This window comes from Coccinella septempunctata, chromosome 3 (assembly GCF_907165205.1).
Source record: "Coccinella septempunctata chromosome 3, icCocSept1.1, whole genome shotgun sequence".
Lineage (NCBI taxonomy): Eukaryota > Metazoa > Arthropoda > Insecta > Coleoptera > Coccinellidae > Coccinella > Coccinella septempunctata.
In genome coordinates, this window is record NC_058191.1 from 35,451,596 (window position 1) to 35,475,535 (window position 23,940).

Consider the following 23,940-nt stretch of genomic DNA (forward strand, 5'->3'; position numbering starts at 1 on the left):
ATTTTCAATTTTGTGCGGTAATTTTCATAGAGGTAGAAATTTCGTTTTTTTAACTTTAACCTAACCGACTGTGCCGGTAGGCAAACTTGTAATCTTTGCCGGCAAGTTGATAATTTTTTCTTCTTTCCCCGCGAAAAAAAATCACATAAAATCACATTTTCAGATTGCATCAAAGGATAGTATCGTGAGTTTGAAGTAATACGGATACATAATGAATAAGAATTTCCTTATTCCACCTTCGCCAAATTGGTTTCAATCGCATATATTGGCCTGTGCTCCGGATAATACTTTGATATACGGTTCGAAAAGTGATGTCGTTATTTTTCATCCATCGCCAGAAGATGAATCTCAGCAGGTGGAAATTTTAACAGATGAAGGCTCCAATCAAAGGTGCGAAAATTGAAACAAATCAGTTTGAGCTTTAATTAATATAATAATTGCATTCAATTCAATTGCAGAGTGGTCTGTGTGGACATAACTCCAAAATGGGATTTTCCGAATAAGTGGGTATTGTGTTCTTGGGAAGATAACTTGATTAAAATATGGGACATAAAGAAACGGCAATGGAAAAAGTGCAGCCCATCTCATAAAGGAGACAGGGACAACTTGGTCGGGGCTCGCTTCTTAACGGAAGATCGGATATTAAGTGTTACTGAAAGCGGAGCTATTGCTTTGTGTCATATACCTCAATTGAAGTTTTCTCACTTGCCTAATGTATTACAAAGTAAAGTTAATGTAGCTTGCTTTGCACCCTGTCCACATTCGTCCAGTTTAGTAGCTCTTGGGTTGAAAAATGGTCTTATAGTTGTTGTGGATCTCAGAAGTGAGTTGATTTTAAAAATTGATTCTGTGTTATTCACTATAACTATATATTACTTTTATCGTAAAATTTTGAGGTAATAAAACGTGATGATAATTTTGTTTGACAACATTTTTAATTAACCTGTTAATTCCACAGAAAATGGCAGTATACTGCACAGGCTTCGAGGGCATACTAGTGAAGTAATTTCATTATCTTGGTGCCCAGCGCCTGTGAACATATTTCCACTCAAACCCGGAAATCTAATTCGAACCAATAGTGAAGATCTTGACGCTAAAGATGACAATAAAATTGAAACAAATACTGTGTGTATCATTGAAGGTGAAAAAGGAGATGAACTTAAAGAAGATGGTACTTCGTTGGTTGATTCAAAACCTAATCTTGAAGTATGCATGGCATTGAGTGATAAATCCGAAATGGAAGGACTTGATAAGGATCATCAAGTTAGTAATTCTCTAATTGAAAAAATTGAGGACTTAATCATTAAAGATGAGCTGAAAAATTCAGAGCAAAAACAAATAAATGAGTCACAAGAAGCTGTTGTCTCTGTTATTGAGGAGTCCCAAGAGAAATCTATAGTAACTTCTTGCAAGGAAGATCGGGAGTGTTCTGAAAAAGTTGAACCTATTGTGGAGGAATCTGACTCTTGTGGTGTTGAAGTTGTTACGGAAGACTCAAAAAAGGAAGAAATATTACCAGTTTCTAGCAAAGATCAAGAAGAGAAGTCTTCTGAAAATATCGAATCTATTGAGGAAGATCCACCTTTGGCCACCACCTCTAATGAAGATGTGAAGTCTTGTGAAACTGTTGAACCTATTGTGAAGGAAAAACAAGAAGAATTATTAGCTACTAGTGAAGAAACTCCACAAACCATGCCTCCTAAAAGCGCACAACCACTAGTTGAGGAACCAAAGAAAGAGTTTTTGTTAGCTTCTTGTGCAAAAGACAGGTTGGTACAATTTCTCTCTTCATTCTCTTCTTTCAAGGGTTTTTTCTGAAATTTTCTCCAAAAATAAGTGGCAGTTACGACCCCCTTCATAAACTTCACATTTTCCCAGAATCCATCACATCCCAAGTTATATTCAGCGAATATAAATATTAATCTTGTAGTTATGTGAATATTTGGAGAGCAAAAAGTGACGGGAGATTACAGTGCTTTTTCAAAATTGTTGATAAGAAAGTTCATGCACCTAAGAACAGAAAACCTACAAGTTCAGTATGGTTTGCCATAAAATGGATAACTCCATTTTCCCTCCTTGTTGGTACAAGAAAAGGGGAGGTTCTAAAATATACTTTACCTAAACCACTTGAGTAAGTAAGTTATCACGTAATCAGGCACAATTTCCTTTAACAAATCTTTTATTCCAGCGGAAGAAAAGAGTATACAATGCTACATAATGAGCATAATAACTTCATTTTTACGATAGCAGCTCATGTCCCTATCTTGACAGAGAAGGACTGGTTTGTTGAAAACGTAATTAAAATATGGACGTTCTCACATGATATGTACCTTTTGAACACAATTTTGGATTCTAAAATAACTCATCTAGCAACTATAGAAACGTTTTGTGCACTTGTTAATTGTATGGCACTATCTCCTGTAGATCCGAGCAGGTAGGTTCTTCAAAAAAATATAATTTGACCTTTATCTAATTATCTTTTTGCAGAATTGCCTTGGGCCTCTCTAATGGGACCATCAAAGTTTGGAATGCAAATAGTTCTAGCCCAAAATCTTTTTCGACAGTTAATTATTCTCCAAAGATTTTTGGGAAAATTACCTGCTTGGACTGGCATCCAACAAATGAACTGATCATTGCATTCAGTACAGAAGAAGGCACTGTGAGTATATTATTATTGATTTTTTTATTTTTTCGACGATTTTGGTGCTATTTTTGGTCTGATCCTGTAATTACGGAAATTATCGAAGGTTAAGCGTATATCCCAGAAAAATCATTGTAGAGGTGAAAGTGAATCACATTCTCAAAGAGCAACTCTTCTTGTAATAAATATACCTCCTGTTAAAAGAAAGGACACCTTGTATTCCTGAATATTTTTCTTTTGATTGTGAGTGTTTAGAATTCCCTTTTTTATTCCAGATAGGACTTCTCAATACCAATGTCAAACAAAAGGCTACATGGTTCCAGCAATACTTCTCGAGCACCATTCACAGGATCCAATGGGCGCCTTATGCCGATAAAACTTGGTTATATGCAATTGGAAAAGGAAGCCTGGTCTGCTTCGATCCAGAAGACCCAAAAAAAGGTAATTTTTAATCCTTCAGTTACACTTCTTCCTCAATGAAAAATTGTTCATTCCAGAGCCAATTAAAATAGATTTAAAATCCGATGCTGTACCTTACTATTTTTCTTGGAAATTGGACATGTCTATGATGTTATTATCGAATAGTTGCGGAAAAATTAGCGTTTACGATTCGAAACTTGCCCATATGGCTTCTTATTATAATAATAAGAAAATTTCGCTCATGCTTTGGCATCCAGATTCTGTATGTGAAACAACAACTCCCAGATCATTCTGGGTAGCATCGGCCATGGACAACATATTATATTTGTTCGACTTTGCGGAGGTTACAGAGAAACAGGGTAAGTTCAATTGTATACTTGAATTTTTCAAAATCAACATGTTTTCTAAGATTTGTTTGTCGAAAAACAATAATTTGCAGGTACTCTCAATATTGAGGACGTTGTTAAAACAAAGATGACAATACACTGTGGTAGCATAAAGAGCTTGGCTTGGAGTCATTTTGTTGCCAACCAACTAGTAACAGCTGGCGAAGATGGACTAGCCTATGTAACTATTTCTGATCCTTTTTTAAGCATTATCGGTTCATTTAAAAAGATAGGTCCACTCGATATTAAGTTTTTTTCAGGTTTTGGATATCGCAACTGAAACAATATTGGCATCCTATTATGATGCAAGATTTAACTCGATCAAGGCGATTGTTTGGAGCCCCATTGAGGAAGATTTACTTATTATGACATTGTCGAGATGCGCAATGTTGATGGGATGGAAAACAGAGGACCATAAAGGAGCTTTAAGTGAAGGTAAGTTCCGCTATCTTCAGAAAATTGCTTTTCTTCCACTTTTATACAGCATCTAGACACCTCATCTACAAAAGAGATTAACAACATTCTTTTTTTAACAGATGTACTGAAGGAATGTGAAAACCACGTGAAAAATTCTAAAAAGTCCAACGTGTCAACACAAAAGGAAGAAGAAGCTGCAAAGAAGATGAAGAAAGTAATAAAAACTGCGAAGAGTGTTATACTTCCCGCTGTGAATATTGGGACAATCGAACCAGGTGAGGAAAAAGTGAAAATTTTACGGGAAATTTTGGAAGAGACGGAGGAGAATTTTTCGAAAGAGAAATCGTCATTCGGAAAGTTATTTGGTACCAAAGATGAAGTTATGACTCTGCTAAATACAAGTGGTGAGTAAAAAACAGATTTATTTGTAGATTTATGGAGATTTTCATCAAATTTTTTTTAGAACAATCACACATAAGTAAAGGAAAGTTTGAAGCTGCAACAACGGTATCCGTTTTTAAAGGCGATTTAAAAGACCATATCGTTGAAGCAATCGAACAGTATAGAGTAACCCCTCTTCTGATTTCTCTGGCTCCGATGGTGTCAATAAGGTATTGAAATTTTTATAAAATATCCTAATTTCAGTTGATATACATGGTGAAACTTAATTTTTTTAAGCTTGTGGCAAAAAGCTTGTCAAACATACGCTGGTCAACTTGCTGGTAAGCCAGATGCCGATCCTTTGGAAGTGGCACTCCACTTTTTGGCCTGTAATAATATCGAACAGGCCATCGAGTACCTTTGTGAGAAAGAACTCTACAAAGAGGCGCTCTCATTAGCGAAAACTAGATTACCACACGACAGTATTATCATAGAAAATATAGTGATGAGGTGGGCTCAGTTTTCAACAATTTGTGGAAACTTAGAAACAGGCGCCATTTGGTGAGTGACAATAACAGCACCCTTGTCAGAAACTTACACACTGACCGCCAAAAAAATTGGACCACCAAAAATTCGACACAAGTGGCTAACTCTTGAACTACTCATTTGATTGTAATAATTTTTTAAGAGTTTGCAGATATTTTCAAACATAATTTCCAAGATGACTTATAAAGAAGTTACATGGCTTTAAAAGAAACCCTTTAAATGCAGTAGTTCAAATGTGTGAAATTTTTGATTGCCAGATTTTTTCGGTCAGTGTATGTATAAAATATTTTTCACTGATTAACATGAATTTTCAGTTATATTAAATTGGGGAAATATGAAGAGGCAGTTAAATTGTTGTTTAGAAGGAATGAACTGAACATCTTGAGCTTAGCTCTTGAGTTGGCTGAAAAAACAGGAAATACAGAACTGATCAAGGCTGTTCAATTTCGATATAATGCTTTCTTGAAAAATGATTCAGATCAGATACAAAAAAGTGATGAATTGATAGAAAAGGAAATAGATACTGTCGAAGGTAAGCTTTTATGATTTTCAACAATATTAACATGATTCACTATCCGTTAGACTGATGTGAGGGAGAAATCAATTCATTAAAGTGTTAACTTTTGAAAACAATGGGCGAATTTCAAAAATTCATCAATGAAAATTGGTTATTAAGTTTAAACTTGCTCCAAATTATTGCTAATTTTCAGCAGAAGAGAAAGAGGACGGTATTGCATCAGGTACAAAATTACCTGAACAAAGTGCAATGGATTGTTCAAATCCAGAGGTTAGCAGCCCACAGTGTGGTCTGGAAGAGGTTTCTCAAAATGCCGAACTGCATGTTACTGAATCTGAAGAAAGTATAATAGAGACTGACAACGTTGATTAGTCATTGCCATAACAGTTTCACATTGAAGCACTCTTATCTTTAAAAGTTGATACTCAATATATTTTATGAATAGTGTTATAAGGATGTTCCAGTTTGAGTTATTTGACAGGAATTGTCAATGATTTATTTTTATACGCTGAGTTTTTATTTTGTTGATAGTTTTAGGAATAAAACCTTACTTTTTAAATTTGCTTGTTTTATTGATTTTAGTTCGAAACTTCAGAAAACAAACTTCTCAAATATTGACAAAAGCCTGGAAAATTTCCATATTTTCTTCTGCAGAAATTTTGAATTCTTGTTCAGCTGGAACAAAGAATACTCTTCCTGGCCCAAGTTCCTTATTTTCTGATGTCCCTTTACCTGAAGTTACTATCAGAATACTGGCAGTTTTTCTCTTTACCAAGGAATGTTGGTTGGTTTTTGCCGGGATCTGGAAAACAGATTCTTTCACAGGGAAATGTTTCCATCCGCTAGCTTCCTCAAAAATTGAGTTCATTCACAAAGTATACAAAAACTTCAGTAATTTAGTCAGGAATTTCAATACAGTGGGGTCGAATTTTGTTTTGTTTACCAATAATTTCGAAAATATATGGTATTATATATGGCCAAATTTGATGTGTTGGATAAAATTCTGTTTATACCTTTATATGAGCTACTGCAAAATCAGGCACTGGTGGCTGGTATACGTAAGTGTAGGTGTCCTCTACACAAGGCCAAAATAATTTTTCTTCTGGTGCTGTACACTGATAAGTCAGCATTGAAACCAAAGTATCAACATCAATGAATTTTGGGGTTAATCCCGCTCTCACAACGTTATCTGAGCAGGCCATGCATTCAACACAATCTGAAATTGATTTCATTTACTTTATATGCATAATATACATTTTTTTAATCTTACCTCCACACAGGTACGCATGAGGTTCACATTCTGCTAGATAAATTGCTTCTCCGGGCTTCAGCTTGATATGATTCAAAAAGTACACCATAAATATGCCTACATCTCCAGGAAATTGTTTACTCAACCTTTGAATCAATTCCACGTTTTCATAGCATTTTTGCTGTTCACCTGAAAATCGAAAAATAAACATAAACAAGAATGAATAGAATAATGATTGATTTTATTAAAGAGAAATTAGTTTGTCATTTCACAAAGGACCTTATACAACTAGCAACAGATAAGGGAAAATATAACTATATCACTGAAGAAAATGACACTACAAAATTTATATACAGCTTCATTATTTCCCTAAGAATTTCAGAAAAGTACAGTTTGTCTGATAGGGCTCAAAAAATTATAATCAGTGACGGAAGTGGTACCTAGAAGGAATAATTTTTCAAAACTTGGAAGGGGTGAAATTGTTGCAAATAATTCCTTCTGGATGCAATACTTTCATTCTCAACGAGTCTAAATGAAAAGAAATAATGAATCCATAAAATTAGAAGTGTAGTAACAGTTTTCGAACAAAAACAGACATATAGAAGTCTCACCCAGCAAAATGGAAAAATAGATACACCGAAATTCCTAAAAGGATAAATATCAAATGAATAATATAAAAATAACATCCCTACCAAGTGAGAAATTTCAAATACTCACTCTTGATTTTTGATATCCTATCAATCAAATTGTTCACCTCTTCCTCGATTTTTTCTTTTGGCTGTTGCAAGACAGAATGGATAGCCTTTTTGATTAATTGAAAATCGTCCTCAGCATTTGTGTTTTGCACAAGATTTTTCAATTCTGGAACAGCTGAATTTTTTCTAATTTTTAATTTAAAATTGAAAGTATCTATATGTTTGATTGTTATACTTCTTTAATAATAAAAGTCTAGACCTAATAATAAGTTATAACTATTAGATGAATTATTTTCTAATTCCTAAATAAAACTGTTAGATCCAAATTGTGAATATATTAAACTAAATCTAAAAACAACTGAAAATTGTCAAGCCAACTGAAGGAGAGTTTTCCTTAAGGCCTTCAACTTTTATTGTTTATGAAGTTACTTAAATATTGCTTATCGCACCTTGCAGGTAAGACTTAATTTCACAAACAGGCCTGAATCCACATAGAGCCTCGAAAGGTGTAAGTGCTATAGCCATTTCTGGTTTATAGTTAGGGTCTTTATATATATCTGGTTGTTTCGCATGCAATTCTTCAGCCAATTTCTGATCGACAGTAACACATGAAACAAAATCAATGAAGAACAGAATATCATGAGTTCAGGTCCAGCTTTACCTTTGACGGATGTGCTTGAATCGATAATGCTTTCTGTATTGAAAGTATTTTGAATAAAAAAGGTAGTTGATTTCCAAATTTATCAGTAACTTTTTTACCAAGTACTGAGGGATTCTTATCAATAATACTTTGGAGGAGTTCGTTTCCTTCTTTCACTTTGGAGGGTACACTTGGATGACATCCCATCCATAATTCAGCATAAGGGGTTTTCTTTTCAATCTTACTGTTAGGTTGAACAGATTTCAAAAATTCAGCTACTTTACTTTCCTCGCCAATTTTACCCCATTCATAATTTTGAACACCACAAACTAATTCCATATTGAAAAAATCACTTTGAAATTTTGTGCACCACAAATCCTAAAAAGGCTTCACATATCAATCGGGAAATTTGATAATAACACTACCGATAGTGATAACCTTCGACGTTCATGATTTCAAAATCGTCTTAATTTAAGGTTACGTAAACAATATTTGACGTTTGCGGCTTACATCAGCTGATCAATTGAAAGATATGCAACCCATTTTACATGAATTATCAGAATTTTGAGTGTTCGAATGACAATTTAATTTCAATCCTGTTTTTAATCTCCAAATGTATCATTCATCTTGTACAGAACTGACGAACATCTCAAATCACATATTCTGGAGATTTTTCAATTCCTTCGACACGGTACTAACATGCTGCGAAGGGGTTTTATGGAATTCTGATAAGGAAATAAAGGGGTCGTCCGTAACGTTGAACCGTTTGAGAGAATGCGGGAAACAAATATTTTTCTTCACGAATAACACGCTGCGAACTAGAGAGGAGGTAGTGTCGCATGCCGAAAAATTGGGATTCGTCATACACAAGGTATGATGAAGTCCTGATAACGACGAAGGTTGAGATTTTTGAATTTCAGAATGAAGTGGTAACCAGTTCGTTTCTTACGGCTTACTACCTGAGGAGCCAAAATTTCAATGACACGGCTTACGTGATAGGTTCAAGAGGACTTGCTCACGAACTGGAAACCTTTGGTATCACTTACATAGGCACTGGGGTAAAAATATATTCAGGGATATTATACATAATCGAAAAATAAGCTATACTTCTTTACTTGTACACACTCCCAATCGTATTATTAAGTTGTATGATAAGTCTCCGTGTATCTTATTTAGATTTCTTTCATCAAAACGAGTCCCCCTTCTAATAAGATGGGGCTTTTCAGATAGAACAGCTAGTACGTTCTTCTTATTCATTACTTGGCTCGCCACATTTTGAATCTCCTGGAACTGTATCCATCACAGATTACAGAGAAATCTCTGTAATCTGTGGTATCCATACATACGATTTCCATTAAAAACTTTAGCGGAAACTGGAATGCATTTGAATCGACCAGAAATCCATCGATTTAGACTCTTGTAGAATAAAACGAGGCCAACTTTTCAGCCAGATCCTTCTTCGGAAACAATTCACGAAACCTACCTGGCAGCTAAAATAGAACCCAACGTGAAAGCCGTGGTTGTTGGTCTGGACGAACATTTTTCCCTTTCGAAAATGATCAAAGCCGCGACGTATCTGGAAGATCCTACTTGTGAATTTGTGGCGCTCAACTCCGAAGAGAGGAGAAGCGGTTTCAGCCCTAAAGCCGTTCCTTCGACCGGAGCAATTTTAACAGCCATCGAAACCTGCTCTGGAAGGAAAGCGAAAATTTTGGGGAAACCTAGCAAATATATCATGGAATATCTGAAGATGCATCACTGCATAGACGCACAAAGAACATTGCTGCTGGGAGATAGGTGAATCCACTACCTTTGTTCTTGAGTCTTTTTTTATATTCCAGTGAAATTTTTCACAAGCGCCAGTTTTCAAAATAAGGGGCACATAACAAGCGCGCTGAAAGTAACATTGCCTTTACCTTCACTCCTTCACAAATATAGCCAAAAACAAAACTTTGCACATTGGAAGATCAGTAAATATTGACCAAACCTTTTTAATAGGTTGAAAATAGACATACTACTAGGACAAGAATGTGGGTTTCAAACTCTTATAGTATTATCTGGAATGACCCAAACTGATGAAGTGCATGCAAAACTTCGATCCAGTTTACTAGGAGAAACAACAGATGGACTTTTACCAGACTTGTATACCAAGTCGTTAGAAGATATGTTGCCATTTCTGAAACTTTGAAATATGGATTAAAGTAAATAAATCAATTTAATTTTATAATAATGTACTAAATTTTTATAAAAGTATAACATGTACCTATCTATGTATTATAAAATATGAAATCAACAATAACAAATTTTCATTTAATAAATGTAAGGGATTAAAGCCTTCCTATTTTTGGGAAAATTTTTGAAGGTTTCTTGATACCACCAATGACTCAAGAGGATGCTTTCAATCTAAAAAATATTATAGACAAACTAAAAATTTCCCCTTTTAGAATCAAAATAAACAGCTTACCTGATTACTAAAAACCCATAACATCACATACCCCCAAGTACTACTTTTCCAAAGAAGAATAGTCAATGCAACATACATTAAAATCTCAGCACTACAATGTGGAGAGGAAACATATTCAAACCAATCTCCGATAGGAAGTTTGTAGTCACTGCTATTACCTAAGAAAATAATTAATTTCATACAGTTTTAAGAACCGAACAAAATAAACCTCCTCATTTGAAAAAGAGTAGGTTCGAAATATCTTTGCCCAATCTGACAATTAACTTGAACCCTTTTTTTAATTTTACTTCAAACTAAATCTTATACAAATACAAACCTTTCTTAGTTTTTCGTAAATTGGCTAAAATTATAGTACAGACATGCTGATGCCACCAGGACCAGAAAAACAATAGTACTCCACATATTTCAAGAATGCCTAAATTAAATAAATCAGCTCTTTCTGATTCTGAAATAGTAATTCATGCTTAAAATAAAACAGTTCAGAAATCAAATCAAGTGTGAAAAATGTAATAAAAAATTACCATCAGTTGTGAAATTAGGAGCTTCACATAATATAGCCAGGATGACCATAGGATAATAAGTTATTCCCACAATCCAATGAGTCAAATTTATTTTACTATTTCTACCAAAAATAGAAATGAAGTGAGTATCATAAAACCTTCGTGCTATTTGTAAAGTAATCAAAGTCATTGCTACAAATATATTAGTTGCCGATACTGAAATAAACCATATGAATAGTGAATATGAATCAGAAATAATATTATATCAGTTTTACTCACCACGAGCGACATGTTGTTGAGCACCACTACAATGAAATAATAATATGGAAAAAAAAGAAGGCACTTTCAAATGAAAAATATAAGTTGCAACTACTAATGGATATGTTAAAATTGCAGCTACAAGTCCTACTTGATAAAATTGCTTGAAGGATGATTTGGGAAATTCAATGGTTGGAAAATTTGTAACTCCTTTATAAGCATGCTTCCCACATCTAAACGTCTTCAAGATAAATGCAGGCAGATAGTTTTCGAATAAATTTATGAGAACTCCAAGAAAAATCACAGCTGTTGATATCACCAGAAAATAAAATTCTATTATATGTACCGAACTCAAATTGAAGTTGTAATTTAGAAGATCCATATTGCTTTGGTTTTGAGCTCTTTACGTTCCGCTAACTTAGTTTAAGAGAACCGTTTCATGTTCCACTTATTCGCAAGACCTAGTTTGAACCAAATGAAAGGTAGATTGGATTAAGACTGAAAAACATAAAATTTTTGCGACCTTGTGTAATTGAGCCGATTCATATTATTCACAATTTATTGGCTTTCTTTTATGTACCCATATAATCGAAAAACATCCTTGAATAGAGTGGATACAAGGATCGAAAAAATAAAAATATTCAAACCTAACCTAGCTCAGTTTGGCGATTCCTCTAACCTTACTTATTTCGGATGACGTCACGGTCACGCTGATGATCACAAACCAGTGTCACAAACATAGATTAGTTTATCTATGGTCACAAACGTTCAAAATTATTAGGGGCACTTTCATATTACCACTTAGGGATAAATTATAATCACTGAACGCCATTTTCTCAGATAATCAGTTATGATTGATCATAAGGATTTATAAAAACCACTCGCAATCACAAAAACATGAACCCAACACCTGTGTGCCCCAGAGGGAAAATACCAATCCTGCCAAAATCAGCTGTTCCGAATCTTTGCAAGAGTTCCAAGTTTCAACTTTGATAAAATCTTTGTATATATCAGAGTATCAACCCGAGCTAAATAAAATAACTTGACTCTCAGGAAAATCTGCTGTAGCCCTAGAAACATTGTGGCAATTATTACAAAAAGTTTTCATAAATTCATTGGAAATAAAAATTTCGTTTTCACATAGAAAATTTATTATTTCAATACCTTTATAGTGTATGAAAAACACAAATGAATCTTATATCAACTGTTAATTAAAATTTAACCATTGTGATTTATTAATCACGTTCAGCGATTGCAGTAAGGTGTCTCTCAATTTCAGACTCTTCCAATTTTCTGAACTTTCGTTGATCTTCTGTCACAATACCAATTTCTATTTCAGTTGGTTTGAAATCAACAGATAGTACACTGCTCAGACAAGAAATTGCAAGCTGTACAACATCATCCCCTTTCAATTCTTTATTTTTCTTCAATTTCTTTTCTAAATAACTATTAGCTTCAGTTTGCTTGGCTCCAACACTAACAGCTTTATATCCACAATAGTAACCAGCTGGATCTGTTTTCATAACACAAGGTCCCAGTTCATCGTCATACGCTATAATTACCATAGAACAACCAAGAGGTCTCATTTCGGCATTTTGTGTGTATACTTGAGAAATGTCAGCTATTCTTCTGCATAAAGTATCGGCAGGCATCTCGTACCCATACTTGTATTTAAATTGGGCAGCTTCATATCTAGCTCTTTGAACTTGAGATTTACTATCGGCCATCATCCCAGTCATGACACAACCAGCAGAATCTGTTAGTTGAAAAAGGTGAGTTATGGTAGCAGGATCAATCAATTTATCAGGAATTTTTCTCTGGGTAACACATACTGCAGTATCTGTGCCTTTAACAGCTACTGATGTTAAACCCGCTTGATTGATGGCTTTAAAGGCATATTCGACTTGGTACAGGCGTCCTTCTGGAGAGAAAATAGTTATGTGGCGATCAAAACCAGCGCTGCTACCTCTAGACATTTCGTCGAAAATTTACTATCTTTTAGAAATTAATGAATTAATTAATTGAAAACTTTGGGAAGCTACACACAACAATAGTGGTACGATTACTCGGCAATATTATTTTTCGATATTTTCTTATAAGTATAGGTTAAGGAACTGTCAATCTTTTTCTTTTAGATCGGTGAGGTACTCAGATGTTGTGCAATAAAAATTTGATTTTCTAATTAATCTAGAAATCTTATTTGGTCGAGATTCGAATTTCTTTCTTATTTTAAAATTTAAATACGTGTTAGTCACGGTAGACTGCATCTGCAGAGACTTTCTGCTTTTCTGCTGCGGTTGTCTCTGATTAAGTGATTAACCTCTTTGTCTTCTGTCACATTCAAATTAACCTAAATTTCCAGGCTGGAAAAGTTGATTTCTCACTTATCATCAAATCGCCTGGAATAATTCATTGGAAATAGAAATCTCATGAAATATTTATATTTGTTCAGAAATATTTAATTGTTTTATTCTGTAGTGGTACTGGTAATATCACTTTAGAAATGTTTATTTCAAGGACCATTCTCAATTCAAAACCCACTGCAATTGCAATTATAAATAACTCCATTAGAAATGCCTCAAATAAAACAAAAACTGGGATAGTTATGATGAATATGGGTGGACCCCAGAAGATTGAACAAGTTTATGATTATTTGCATAACATAATGACTGATAGAGATATGATTCAGTTACCATTTGCTCAGGACTATATGGGAAAATGGATAGCTAAGCGTCGTACTCCAGAGGTACAAAAAAAGTACTCAGAAATTGGGGGTGGATCACCCATTTTAGATTGGACGAATAAACAGGGAGAGTTATTATGCAAGAAGCTGGGAGAAATTCTCCCAAACCATGGTCCTTATAAACATTATGTTGCTTTTCGTTATGTAAATCCTTTTACAAAAGATGCTTTTGAGGAAATGAAAAGAGATGGAATAGAACATGCTGTACTATTTTCTCAATATCCTCAGTACAGTTGTGCAACTTCAGGTTCCAGTTATAATGCTATCTATAATTATCTTAAAAATAATGAGGCAATGAAAGATCTGAAAATCAGTGTTATAGATAGGTGGAGTTCACATCCACTTTTGGTTAAATGTTTTGCTGATCTAATTAAAGAAGAACTACACAAAGTGTCAGAAAAGAATAGAAAGGATACTATTATATTATTTTCTGCTCATTCTTTACCCCTCAAAGCTGTGAATAGAGGTGATCCTTACCCATCAGAAGTAGGCACAACTGTGAATCTAGTAATGAATGAGTTGAAATATTGTAACCCATATCAACTTGTTTGGCAGTCAAAAGTAGGACCACTGCCTTGGTTAGGACCTTTCACTGATGAAGCTATAGAAGGATATGTTAAACAAGGAAAGAAGTCTTTTGTTATAGTTCCTATTGCTTTCGTCAATGAACATATTGAAACCTTGCATGAATTAGACATTGAGTATTGTCAAGAATTGGCTGAAAAGGTTGGTGTAGAAGAAGTTCGACGAGTTCCAGCTCCAAATGTTCAACCAATATTCATATCTGCATTAGCTGATATAGTGAAACATCATTTTGAAAATAAAGTTCCAGTAACCAAAAAATTCTTAAATCAGTGCCCCCACTGTGTGAACTCTAATTGTTACAATAGTAAGAAATGGTTCAAGTCGGTTGCCAGTTTTTGATGTGATGAAAAAAATTTTTTTTAATAACAACATCCTAACTTGTTTGAATAAGAAAACATTTATAATATATTATGTTATGTTGGATCAATTGTAAACTTTTATAAGTAAATTATAATTTTAATTTCAACAACATTTGAATTCCCCGCTCTAATCAACGCTATAGTTTTTTTTTTGAATGGTTGGTCTCCTATGATTTCGAACAACCAGCAAAAACGTTATCTGTAGTGTGACCTCGGCCTAAAATTCTGCTCATGAGCATCGCAAATAATTTTTTCTGTCAATTGAATAACCTAACCTCGACCTTACAGATGAAAATTGGCTGTGAAATAAATGTCAAACTGAAGTAAAATTTTATTATTATGATTAACTTACAAGATTTGAAGAGTTATTAATACATCAGTAGTTGTTTGAAAGGCCATTTGTTCACCTAAAATAATATTACCAACAACATGAAATTCCATAAATTATCCATTTGGTTATCATGGTGCCTGCTAACACTTTGGTCTCCTATTAATGCCAATGGTGATAATGTAAAACCTGAGCTCAAGACTAGCAATAATTTTAAAAGTTCATTACAGAACTCAAATACTATATCATCAAACAACGAGAGTAAGTTGAAATTTTTGTTCTCAATTCATTTGACTAAAATGAAATTTCTTTTTCAGTTTTGTATGAAACCTGCTCTGCCGAAGATTTTAGTTGTTTATCAACAGCAGCAAATGATAAAGCGGGCTTAGAGGCAATTATTTCGTTGCATAAAAAGTTGGATGATGATGAGAATGGCAATGTTGACTTATCTGAATCTGATGATGTACGTATTGCACTAATGTGTATTTACGGTGGTTCTACTATAATAATGCTTCTTCCAGTTTTTGCGGGAGGAACTTAAGTATGATTCGGGTTATGAAAAAAGACAAAAAGCCTTTCATAGAAATGATAATCATATATCTGCAAAAGAACTATGGGATGCATGGTTGAAATCAGAAGTTCACAATTGGACTGTTGAGCAAACTACTGAATGGTTAACTTCTAGTGTTGGCTTACCCCAATATATTCTCAATTTTGTTCAGAATAAGGTAACAGGAATTCATCTACCGAGGTCAGTAATTTTTGTTAGTTGCGTTAATAGAGTCTACATGGAGTTTTTATTTTAGGATGGCAGTGAATAATAATTATTTAAGCAGTATAGGAATTAAGGATCCTATTCATAAGCAGAAGATTTCGCTGAAAGCTATGGATGTTGTTTTGTTTGGTCCCCCAAAAGGTAGGTCTGATTTTTTTCTAATATGTCTTGTACTGTAATGTACAGAAGCCCTGAGCAGAAAAACTATAATTGCCATGACAATTATACACCATTGTCAGTTTGAAATGGAAATTATTCATACACTAATTTCAAAAAATACACTACGTCACAATCTCAGTGATAGAGGACAAATCAGTGAAAAACGATTGTCTATTTTTCTGCAATTTAATTAATTCAGTAAGCATACAATAAGCGGCTCTTGGTGAAGCATCAGGTAATTAAATTAACTAATAAACATTTGGAATGCAGAGACATGCTTCATTATGTGAAATCTAATATATTCTGGTATGAGTGGACATTTAATTATTTTAATGACGCATCAACTTCATTGGAGTCTTTTCTGTGGAGAATTTTTTTAAATGGGGCATTCATTTCAGGCGAAATGTATGCTGCTTCATTATCATTATGGTCATAATAGTTCAAACAAACTTGCTTGTAATGATGTTGGCTCCGTTGTTTGAACATGAATTTTATTACATTTGTAAATATTGGAGATATTAAAGGTATAGCAATTGATCAATATGAGGAAGAGGGTTTTTATTTATTTGAACTCATTATGTGTGTATAGTTTCAAATGTTACACAATACTATGAGTCAAAGGATTTGTGAATCAGAACAGATGATGAATTATCAGGAAGGGAGTTGATTGAAAACACATATTAGGAAAAAAACTGATTGTAGCTACATTGAAAAAGTAGATTTCAAGAAATCCTCTCAGAATCTAGATGAAAATTGGTCAAAAATAGGGTTTCTTTCGATAACAGTCTCTCTAGTTTTGGTCTGGATCAACTTATTACGGAGGGTGGAAATTTGAGTAGTGAAACTTAAAAAACTCAAAACACCCCTTCTTAAAGGATGCACTACAAACGCGTCGATTATGCATGAAAAGTTGCGTAATTTGAATGTTCAAACATTTTTCTACAGGATAGTAAATAAGGAAGATAATATTCGTTTTGCTCTGCACATTCAGAGTGAGTCTTTGACTTGTAAATATATTTTAAAAGAAGATTCTTATGTCAAAAGAAACACATTTTTTTTACCATATTTTTATTCAGGCTCTGTTGAAAATATACAGGCTGTTGAAAATCCACAAAATACTTATAAAAGATTTTAAAGGGAGTGGCATAGTTTATTATGGAAACTTGAAATGGTTATATATTTCCATCTAGGCCGAATCGGAAAAGATGGTGAAGGAAAAAATGTCTCTTTTAACCTCAAAAATCTACTGCTAAAATATATGTACAAGTCAAAGACTCATCCTGTATATTTCTAACGTTTTGTTGCTGGACTCTTACAATTCGAATTATTCGGGTAATAAACATAATTTTTCCGGCTGTTACGCCATGTCGGAAAACATTAATATTTCTTGAAGAATCATGGGGTCAAATATCTACCCCTTCTGATGAGATATGGGGTGTTAAAACGGTAACTTTTCTCAAGTTTTCATAAAACAAATCTGTAGGAAGCACAATTTTAACTCATGATTTCTATGTCAACTGGTTTTTCAGAATTGGAATTTCGAATTTTGTTTTACTGTTTATTACAATTTACTCCCTTGAGAGCTTACAAGTTCGCTCGCTAGACTCCGAAATTTTTGGCTTTCGAATTTGAAATATGGTGAAAGCTTCAATATTTTCTTAATCTTGGAAAAAATGGAATAGCGTTTTTTTACTAAATAGTTTTTCCTGCATCTGGAAATCCCAAAAACTTCGAAGTATGGCTATTGAAGAGAATGATTCTCGTGCTATTTCCACCTTCAAGGCTTCTTGAAAATGAACATTGGGATTTAAACGAAAAACACTGATAAGAAAGCTGAAAATTTTAAAATAAATTGTTACGTTTCTATCAGGTGAACGCTTTTCCTATCAATTTTCGCAGTTATGCATGAAAATTACTTTTAATTGGGATTGTTTCCGTATTTCCTGTGTTTTATTCCTATACGCTATTATAATCTTATTATGTTCTCCTCACTAATATTATTCTATTTCCCAACCAAACTTGATTATACCTCTGAATTCAGTCGTAATGTTTCTTTCTTGGCGATTAAATACTGAAATGAATCATGGATAAGAATGTCGTGAATGGTGAATTATTGGCGATAGTGTTTTTGAGGTCGTAAACATTTTTAATGTATTCAAATGAAAAGTGCAAATAATTGACCTGTGTTTAATAATTTGTGCTGATTGGAAACCTTGTGAATGCTTCTGACGGTTGAGAAGGGATCCAACTGATGGAATATGACGGTACTATTGCTTGAATTGAAAATGACATAACAGGATAAATCCTGTTTTGTTATCAAATTGAAATGGTGAAGTTTGCTTCCTCTTTATTCAAAAAGCAAACGAAAATTCAATTCGATTCAATGTTTTTGTCTCGATGTAATGAACAGCTATCATGCAAAAAAGATGCAGACAATAGAGTACAGTCACATGATTCCATCTTATTGATGATTATAGATGTCTTTGCAACAACTTCACATCTCTGAAAATGAATGATATAACTCAAGAAACTAAGATCAGTAGATTAAATCACTTTTTAAATTTAAATTTTAGTAAAATTCATCACGAAAATGCATCTGATCATATTTTATTTATTACATTTTGTATTCATTGCCTCATCACCATCTTCTTACTTACTAATTTTGTTACTGATAAACCGTATTTTAATAATTTACATGAATATTTTACCGACATAAACTCACTTTTTCCCCTTGAATTATTTTATAGATGGTCAATACTGGAAAGATGTGATCCTCATAGCGTTAGTAATAAGTTTAGGTGTTGGTTTCTGGTATGGCGTGCAGCAAAATAAAAAGTTTAAGGAACATTTGAATCGCATGAACAAGGACATGGACAGCTTGCAGAACGCCGAGAAGGCGCTGCAAAGTCTTCAGCAAGAACTGGTCGAGAAAGAGAGTAGGGAAAAGAAAAATTTGGAGAAGAACACCGACGATTCTGAAACTCTCAGTAATTCGTGCTCCGATCTGGAGATTTCGCAGCTCAAAGCGGAGATAGCGGTAAGTTTTAGCTAATCGGTTAGTGGAGATTTTGTAGCTCGTTAACATTATTGAAGATTGAGTTGTGGGTCATTGCTAGATAAGGATCTATTGTGTTACCTAGTCAAATAGTCAAGGTATAGCCTTGGAATAGTTCCCTCTTGCAGCTTAAGTAAAAAGGCTCAGGGACACAGAAAAATTAAAGATAGAAGAATTTGTCGCTGGTTTTCCTTCAGCGACGATCTGAATGCGATAAAAAGATTTTTTTCTATCAAAAATAATCCGTTTTTGGATAGGTAGACGGAGAATCTTTTCGTTATGAGAGATTCGTAGGATTATAGGTTAGGAAAGGTTTCAGAGGTAGGGCCTGTTCCGATATTGCTGGTTTTACTGGCCAGCAATCGAATAACAATAGAACTCGAACGACTGGGCCAATAGGCATCGTCTCTGAAATACTGACAGTACTGTTCAAGAATATCGAAACAGACGGCATGACGTAGATTCAGAATAAAAAAAAAATTCTGTCTATGTTAATGTGAAATATCAGATCTTCTAGTTTCCTATTTTCAGATGTTGAGAACGGAGTTACAAATTGCTGAAGGAGAGCTGAAAGATCGATGTTGGGCTCCTCCATTAGCTCTCCAACAATGGCTTCAATTAACTTATGAGGTTGAAAATAGATCTTATGTCAAGAAGAAGGTAATAGCAGAGAAACAATTGCAGCAAGCGAGAGAAGCGGTGAGTATATTTTAATCGTTCAATGAACTTATATGGTTCAGCTTTTTCAAGAGTTTTCCAGTGAAAGGTTATGTTGCTATTGTATAGTCTACAAGTCACATTGGCGTTTTGTTAACAAGCGCCAGCTATTGCTGAGCTGATAGGCGCTTGTTATGCGACCCTTACATTCCGAAAAAAGTAGTCACAAAATGCGTTACGGGTGTCGATTGAGAATCCTTAAAAATTTTTGTCTGCAGACGTGTGTGTAATCTATTGTGGGCATGCTACAAGTCGCAATTTTGAAGCAATTGAGTTCAATTTCGGCAGGATCATGCGGGTTCACTGTGATAAGAAGCCTACTAATTCTGGTGGATATCGGAAAAGCGGTTTTTGAATTACGCAAATTTTCGAGACTTTTTCTTATTTTCGTAGTCTGTCTTTAAATACAGTATTTCCATTTCTAGTCATTATCGTTAATTCCCTCTCACTTTTTTCCACAGTGTGAAAAATTACGAAAGAAGCGTTCTAGTCTTATAGGCGCTTTCGTATCTACCCATGGAAAGTCTATAGACGAAGTAGACCGCAGTATTGTCGAAGCCCGCACAGCCCTAAATGAAGTGACGCAAGAACTACAGGAGCGCGTGCAGAGATGGAAGCAGATTGAGCAGCTATGTGGATTCAGTATAATGAACAATAACGGGTTTCAATATCTGGAAAGTGCGTTGTACAGGAATGGTAGAAGTCTTGGAAGCAAAGGTAAGTCGCTGTTTGCGACATTGTATTTCATCATAATTCACCGATACACGAACGTTTTTTGAGTGCTCTAGCTACCGAGTTCCCCCATTTAATTTTCCAGGACGACTGAACAGCGCAGATGATTTAGACGATGATACTGGATCCATATACGCGGGCCACCAAGGTAAGGTTTTCACCCTTGATGAGGATGATTATTCGGATTAAATGATTGTTGTGGCACCAATAGCATTCTTGTGCATCCGCTCCAACATATTCATTACAATTTGGTTCTGCTGTTTCTTAACATGTGGTCAGGTTTATAAAATATGAAAATTGTTTTTCATTTTATTCAGTATTTCAACGAGATTTATCGGATTTTCTGATCGAATCGGGAAATTTCTGTTCAAACTGACAGTTTTCATCTTGTTTGATCACTTCGATTATTGTACAATTCTCGAGTAGATATGACAGTTTTTTTAAAGTTTTTAGCATGCTTTTCTTGATACTTAAAGTTTTTTACTTGATGAGATGTACTCTATTTTTTATAGAATTTTTTTCTCTACTAATTAGGCCTATTGATTCTTCTCTTAAAAAGTTTTGTGTATTGTTTTAGACATTTATTTATTGCGTTTGCTTTGATTAAGTTTATATCTTTATGCTTCATATTTATTTTCTGCCTTGAAAGTTGATTAAATGGAGGTATGTTGTGATGTTTTATTTTATTTTACCTAATCTTTTTCCAATCTTCCATCAACAACACGTCATCAGTACACATTTCATTTCCTCAAGGGTTATTGGCTGTTTTTTTTGGGTACCAGTCTTTATGTCTAACTTATAACCTTGTCAAATACATGCTTGTCTATTAATGGAATGCCTGGCTTTCTTATTATTTAATGGAAATGAAATTGCTTCTCATAAACTTGTTCACTAATTTCTCATATTAATGCCTCATTTATATAACTAACAAGGTGTAAGACATAACCTTTCGTTTAGGTTGTGCGGACCCCTCAAACGATCAATCTTGGAGGGAGGATCCTTCTTCGGAGAGCGATCTCAGCAAGCAGGAGGATGATAGCTCTTTCAAATCCAGGAGTTCCAATCAAAATAATGTCAAATTCGTATTGGGAGATGACAGGTATGTAGAATAATAAATAACCTCAATTCGGTTTTGATGTGTTAAGCTAGCACATAACCCAGGAGTTTTTACTAATTGAACTGAAATGAGACTAGTGCTGCGAATCATAAGAAGATGCATACAGCGAAAGATAAACATTGTCACGTTTCCTTGTGGAAATTTTGAATTTTTCTTTGTTCTCAAATGAGACTTTGTTTAGTCATTCAATTCTTTGAAACTACATTACAAAATAAGGGTGCAAACAATTTTTTAGTTGATTCTGAACAAGCGTAACTTAGTAGAATAAAAGCTGTACAGCAATTTAAAAAATGAAGTTTAAAAAAATGAATGTGTCTAGTTTCTGGATCTGATCTTTAATTTTTTTTTTATAATTGAGTGAACAACCTATTAAAACTTTTCGAAATTTTTCCCAGATTCTAGTGGACTCACCGCGTGAAACACCGGGTATAATGAAAAATTTTTTGAATAGTTTCGTTACTTCAGCGCATAACGAATTGATCATATGCAGATATACAGCCTGATATTTTTCAGCAGTGCACCTTCTCAAGACAACGCATTAAATAGTAAGATAAGTAGAGTGAGCATGATACCGAGAGCAGCAAGCAGTGGTAACAACTCGACAACTGCGAAAAACGCAGCTTCCATGAAAAAATCCTACTCTCACGATGTGAATCTCTCTCTTCTTCCGTCCGTTCCGAAATCTGTCGAGTTCGAGTTTGCCAGTTCGACGGATTCCCTAGCTCAAAAATCTATGCAGACCAAAGAACAGAGCTCAGCATCTCTAGAAGATGATATTTGTTCAACGGATTCCTCTTTGTTAGAAGAAGAATTGAAGAGGAGGAAGAGGAAATTTTTCAATCTCAAGAAGAAAAAATAAGAGGTTTGAATGATCTGATGTACTTAAATCGATATCTGGTTGTGATGAAAAAAAAATTACGGTTTTGACCCCAATTTGTCCCTTGAAAGACATTCTGCTTGTGATAAAACGGTCCTATTCAATTTATGTTTGTGAAGAGAATGTCTCGTTTTCATTGTACATAACTTTTAGATAATTATACAGTAGGTATTGGATAATCAATTTTTATAATTTAAACATATTTAATTTGAAGTTTATGGAACGTGTTACCTCTGGGACGGAAAGTCCAGATTTGAGGTGAATCAATCTCATTATGTATTCTTTAAAATCAATAGGGATCTTTATCTAGTGCCTTTTATATAAACTAAGTGAGAACTGTACTTAATATGGATTATTTAATTGACGAATCTTTCTGTTCGAAAAAAATGCTACTTCCAGTATTAATGGGAAACGTTTATATGCACAATCCAGTCTTAAAATTTCCTTCTCCTCTGATTTAACCCGCTGTTATCATTCTTTAGAGAAAATTGCGAATTTGTGGTAAAATTAACGCTTAATTTCATAGCCAAATATTTCTGACAATTTTCGGAGCGTTTTTAAATATACATTTGAATTGTTTCATCTGCTTTATTTCACCCTAACTTTTTAAAACAGTGCTTCTTTTCAGGTTGCTTTCACTCGAAATTAAAAATTATATTCGAATAAGAGTAATATGGTCCATTAAGAGATGCTGACAAGTGAAAAACCTTAATATTTTTAGTGATTTTGGATATTGGAATTTGAAAATGTACATTTCATAATATCTCGCTTTTTGGTTAAAATTTGTTGACCCATATGTACAGGGTGGGCAAAATTCGTTGTCTACTGAGGGGAACTCGAACTATAAGAGCTAGAAGAAAATGGATTACACATTTTCGAGCTATTATTCAAAGAAACAAAGAAGAGTGAAATACGCAACCTCATACGATTCTTCGTTTTTGAGTTATTAGCAAAAAATGAGATATTGGCGATTTTGAAAGGGTTTTCATAACTTTTTTGTCTTTGAAGTCACAGATCTGAAACTTGAACCTTCTACAGGCACTTTTTTATGTTGAATCCACTGTCGAGCACGAAATATTCAATACATCATTAGGCGAACTTTCGTTTTTTTGAATGCAAACTTCCATTGAATTTATTTTTTTATTGGGAAAAAATCTTTTGTCAGTAGTTTCTATGTATAAAAGTACCTAGGAAGGTTCACATTCCAGATCTGTAACTTCAAAGACAAAAAAGTTGTGAGAACTTTTCGAAATCATTGAAATCCCAATTTTTGTTTATAACTCAAAATCTAGGAATGATAGGCCGATTCTGTTTTCAGATTTGGATTAGTCAGGGAAAAAGAGCTAGATAATGTGTCATCCGTTTTCTTCTAGCTGTTA

General features: G+C 34.1%; 7 protein-coding genes across 9 annotated transcripts; 4 read left to right on the forward strand and 3 right to left on the reverse strand.

Annotated features, from left to right (window-relative positions):
- The first annotated feature begins 163 nt into the window (after positions 1–163).
- Positions 164–5,867, forward strand: LOC123309314 (gem-associated protein 5). The gene is made up of 15 exons (XM_044892367.1): positions 164–390; positions 459–823; positions 959–1,769; positions 1,931–2,131; positions 2,189–2,434; positions 2,488–2,659; positions 2,917–3,082; positions 3,139–3,420; positions 3,501–3,628; positions 3,708–3,882; positions 3,984–4,268; positions 4,328–4,475; positions 4,543–4,806; positions 5,106–5,323; positions 5,502–5,867. The coding sequence occupies exons 1-15, from the start codon at positions 212–214 to the stop codon at positions 5,678–5,680; spliced, it is 3,819 nt and encodes a 1,272-aa protein (XP_044748302.1). The 5' UTR covers positions 164–211; the 3' UTR covers positions 5,681–5,867.
- On the reverse strand, positions 5,860–8,240 carry LOC123309308 (mannose-6-phosphate isomerase). Its single transcript, XM_044892360.1, has 6 exons — positions 7,914–8,240; positions 7,702–7,843; positions 7,275–7,427; positions 6,579–6,746; positions 6,322–6,524; positions 5,860–6,110 (listed from the first exon to the last, which is right to left on the reverse strand). The coding sequence occupies exons 1-6, from the start codon at positions 8,229–8,231 to the stop codon at positions 5,916–5,918; spliced, it is 1,179 nt and encodes a 392-aa protein (XP_044748295.1). The 5' UTR covers positions 8,232–8,240; the 3' UTR covers positions 5,860–5,915.
- A 133-nt stretch (positions 8,241–8,373) lies between these two features.
- On the forward strand, positions 8,374–10,080 carry LOC123309312 (glycerol-3-phosphate phosphatase-like). 2 transcript variants are annotated; one of them, XM_044892363.1, is made up of 4 exons: positions 8,374–8,763; positions 8,813–8,950; positions 9,340–9,689; positions 9,891–10,080. In XM_044892363.1, exons 1-4 carry the CDS (start codon positions 8,506–8,508, stop codon positions 10,078–10,080), a joined length of 936 nt encoding a protein of 311 aa, XP_044748298.1. In that variant the 5' UTR covers positions 8,374–8,505. The 2 variants fall into 2 exon arrangements, with proteins under 2 accessions (XP_044748298.1, XP_044748300.1); XM_044892365.1 differs by lacking the exon at positions 8,813–8,950 and having other exon boundaries at positions 8,492–8,763.
- A 2-nt stretch (positions 10,081–10,082) lies between these two features.
- LOC123309311 (polyprenol reductase) lies at positions 10,083–11,798 on the reverse strand. The gene is made up of 5 exons (XM_044892362.1): positions 11,136–11,798; positions 10,878–11,072; positions 10,673–10,801; positions 10,357–10,514; positions 10,083–10,295 (listed from the first exon to the last, which is right to left on the reverse strand). Exons 1-5 carry the CDS (start codon positions 11,494–11,496, stop codon positions 10,203–10,205), a joined length of 936 nt encoding a protein of 311 aa, XP_044748297.1. The 5' UTR covers positions 11,497–11,798; the 3' UTR covers positions 10,083–10,202.
- A 449-nt stretch (positions 11,799–12,247) lies between these two features.
- LOC123309313 (proteasome subunit alpha type-6-like) lies at positions 12,248–13,212 on the reverse strand. Its single transcript, XM_044892366.1, has one exon. The coding sequence runs from the start codon at positions 13,088–13,090 to the stop codon at positions 12,350–12,352; it is 741 nt and encodes a 246-aa protein (XP_044748301.1). The 5' UTR covers positions 13,091–13,212; the 3' UTR covers positions 12,248–12,349.
- Positions 13,213–13,439: 227 nt separating this feature from the next.
- LOC123309310 (ferrochelatase, mitochondrial) lies at positions 13,440–14,908 on the forward strand. The gene has a single exon (XM_044892361.1). The coding sequence runs from the start codon at positions 13,618–13,620 to the stop codon at positions 14,779–14,781; it is 1,164 nt and encodes a 387-aa protein (XP_044748296.1). The 5' UTR covers positions 13,440–13,617; the 3' UTR covers positions 14,782–14,908.
- A 145-nt stretch (positions 14,909–15,053) lies between these two features.
- LOC123309307 (stromal interaction molecule homolog) lies at positions 15,054–23,140 on the forward strand. Of its 2 annotated transcripts, none has more exons than XM_044892358.1 (10): positions 15,054–15,390; positions 15,447–15,592; positions 15,651–15,880; positions 15,936–16,045; positions 18,811–19,100; positions 19,650–19,817; positions 20,297–20,552; positions 20,653–20,715; positions 21,525–21,666; positions 22,198–23,140. In XM_044892358.1, exons 1-10 carry the CDS (start codon positions 15,231–15,233, stop codon positions 22,541–22,543), a joined length of 1,911 nt encoding a protein of 636 aa, XP_044748293.1. In that variant the 5' UTR covers positions 15,054–15,230; the 3' UTR covers positions 22,544–23,140. The 2 variants fall into 2 exon arrangements, with proteins under 2 accessions (XP_044748293.1, XP_044748294.1); XM_044892359.1 differs by having other exon boundaries at positions 22,201–23,140.
- The last annotated feature ends 800 nt before the right edge of the window (positions 23,141–23,940 follow it).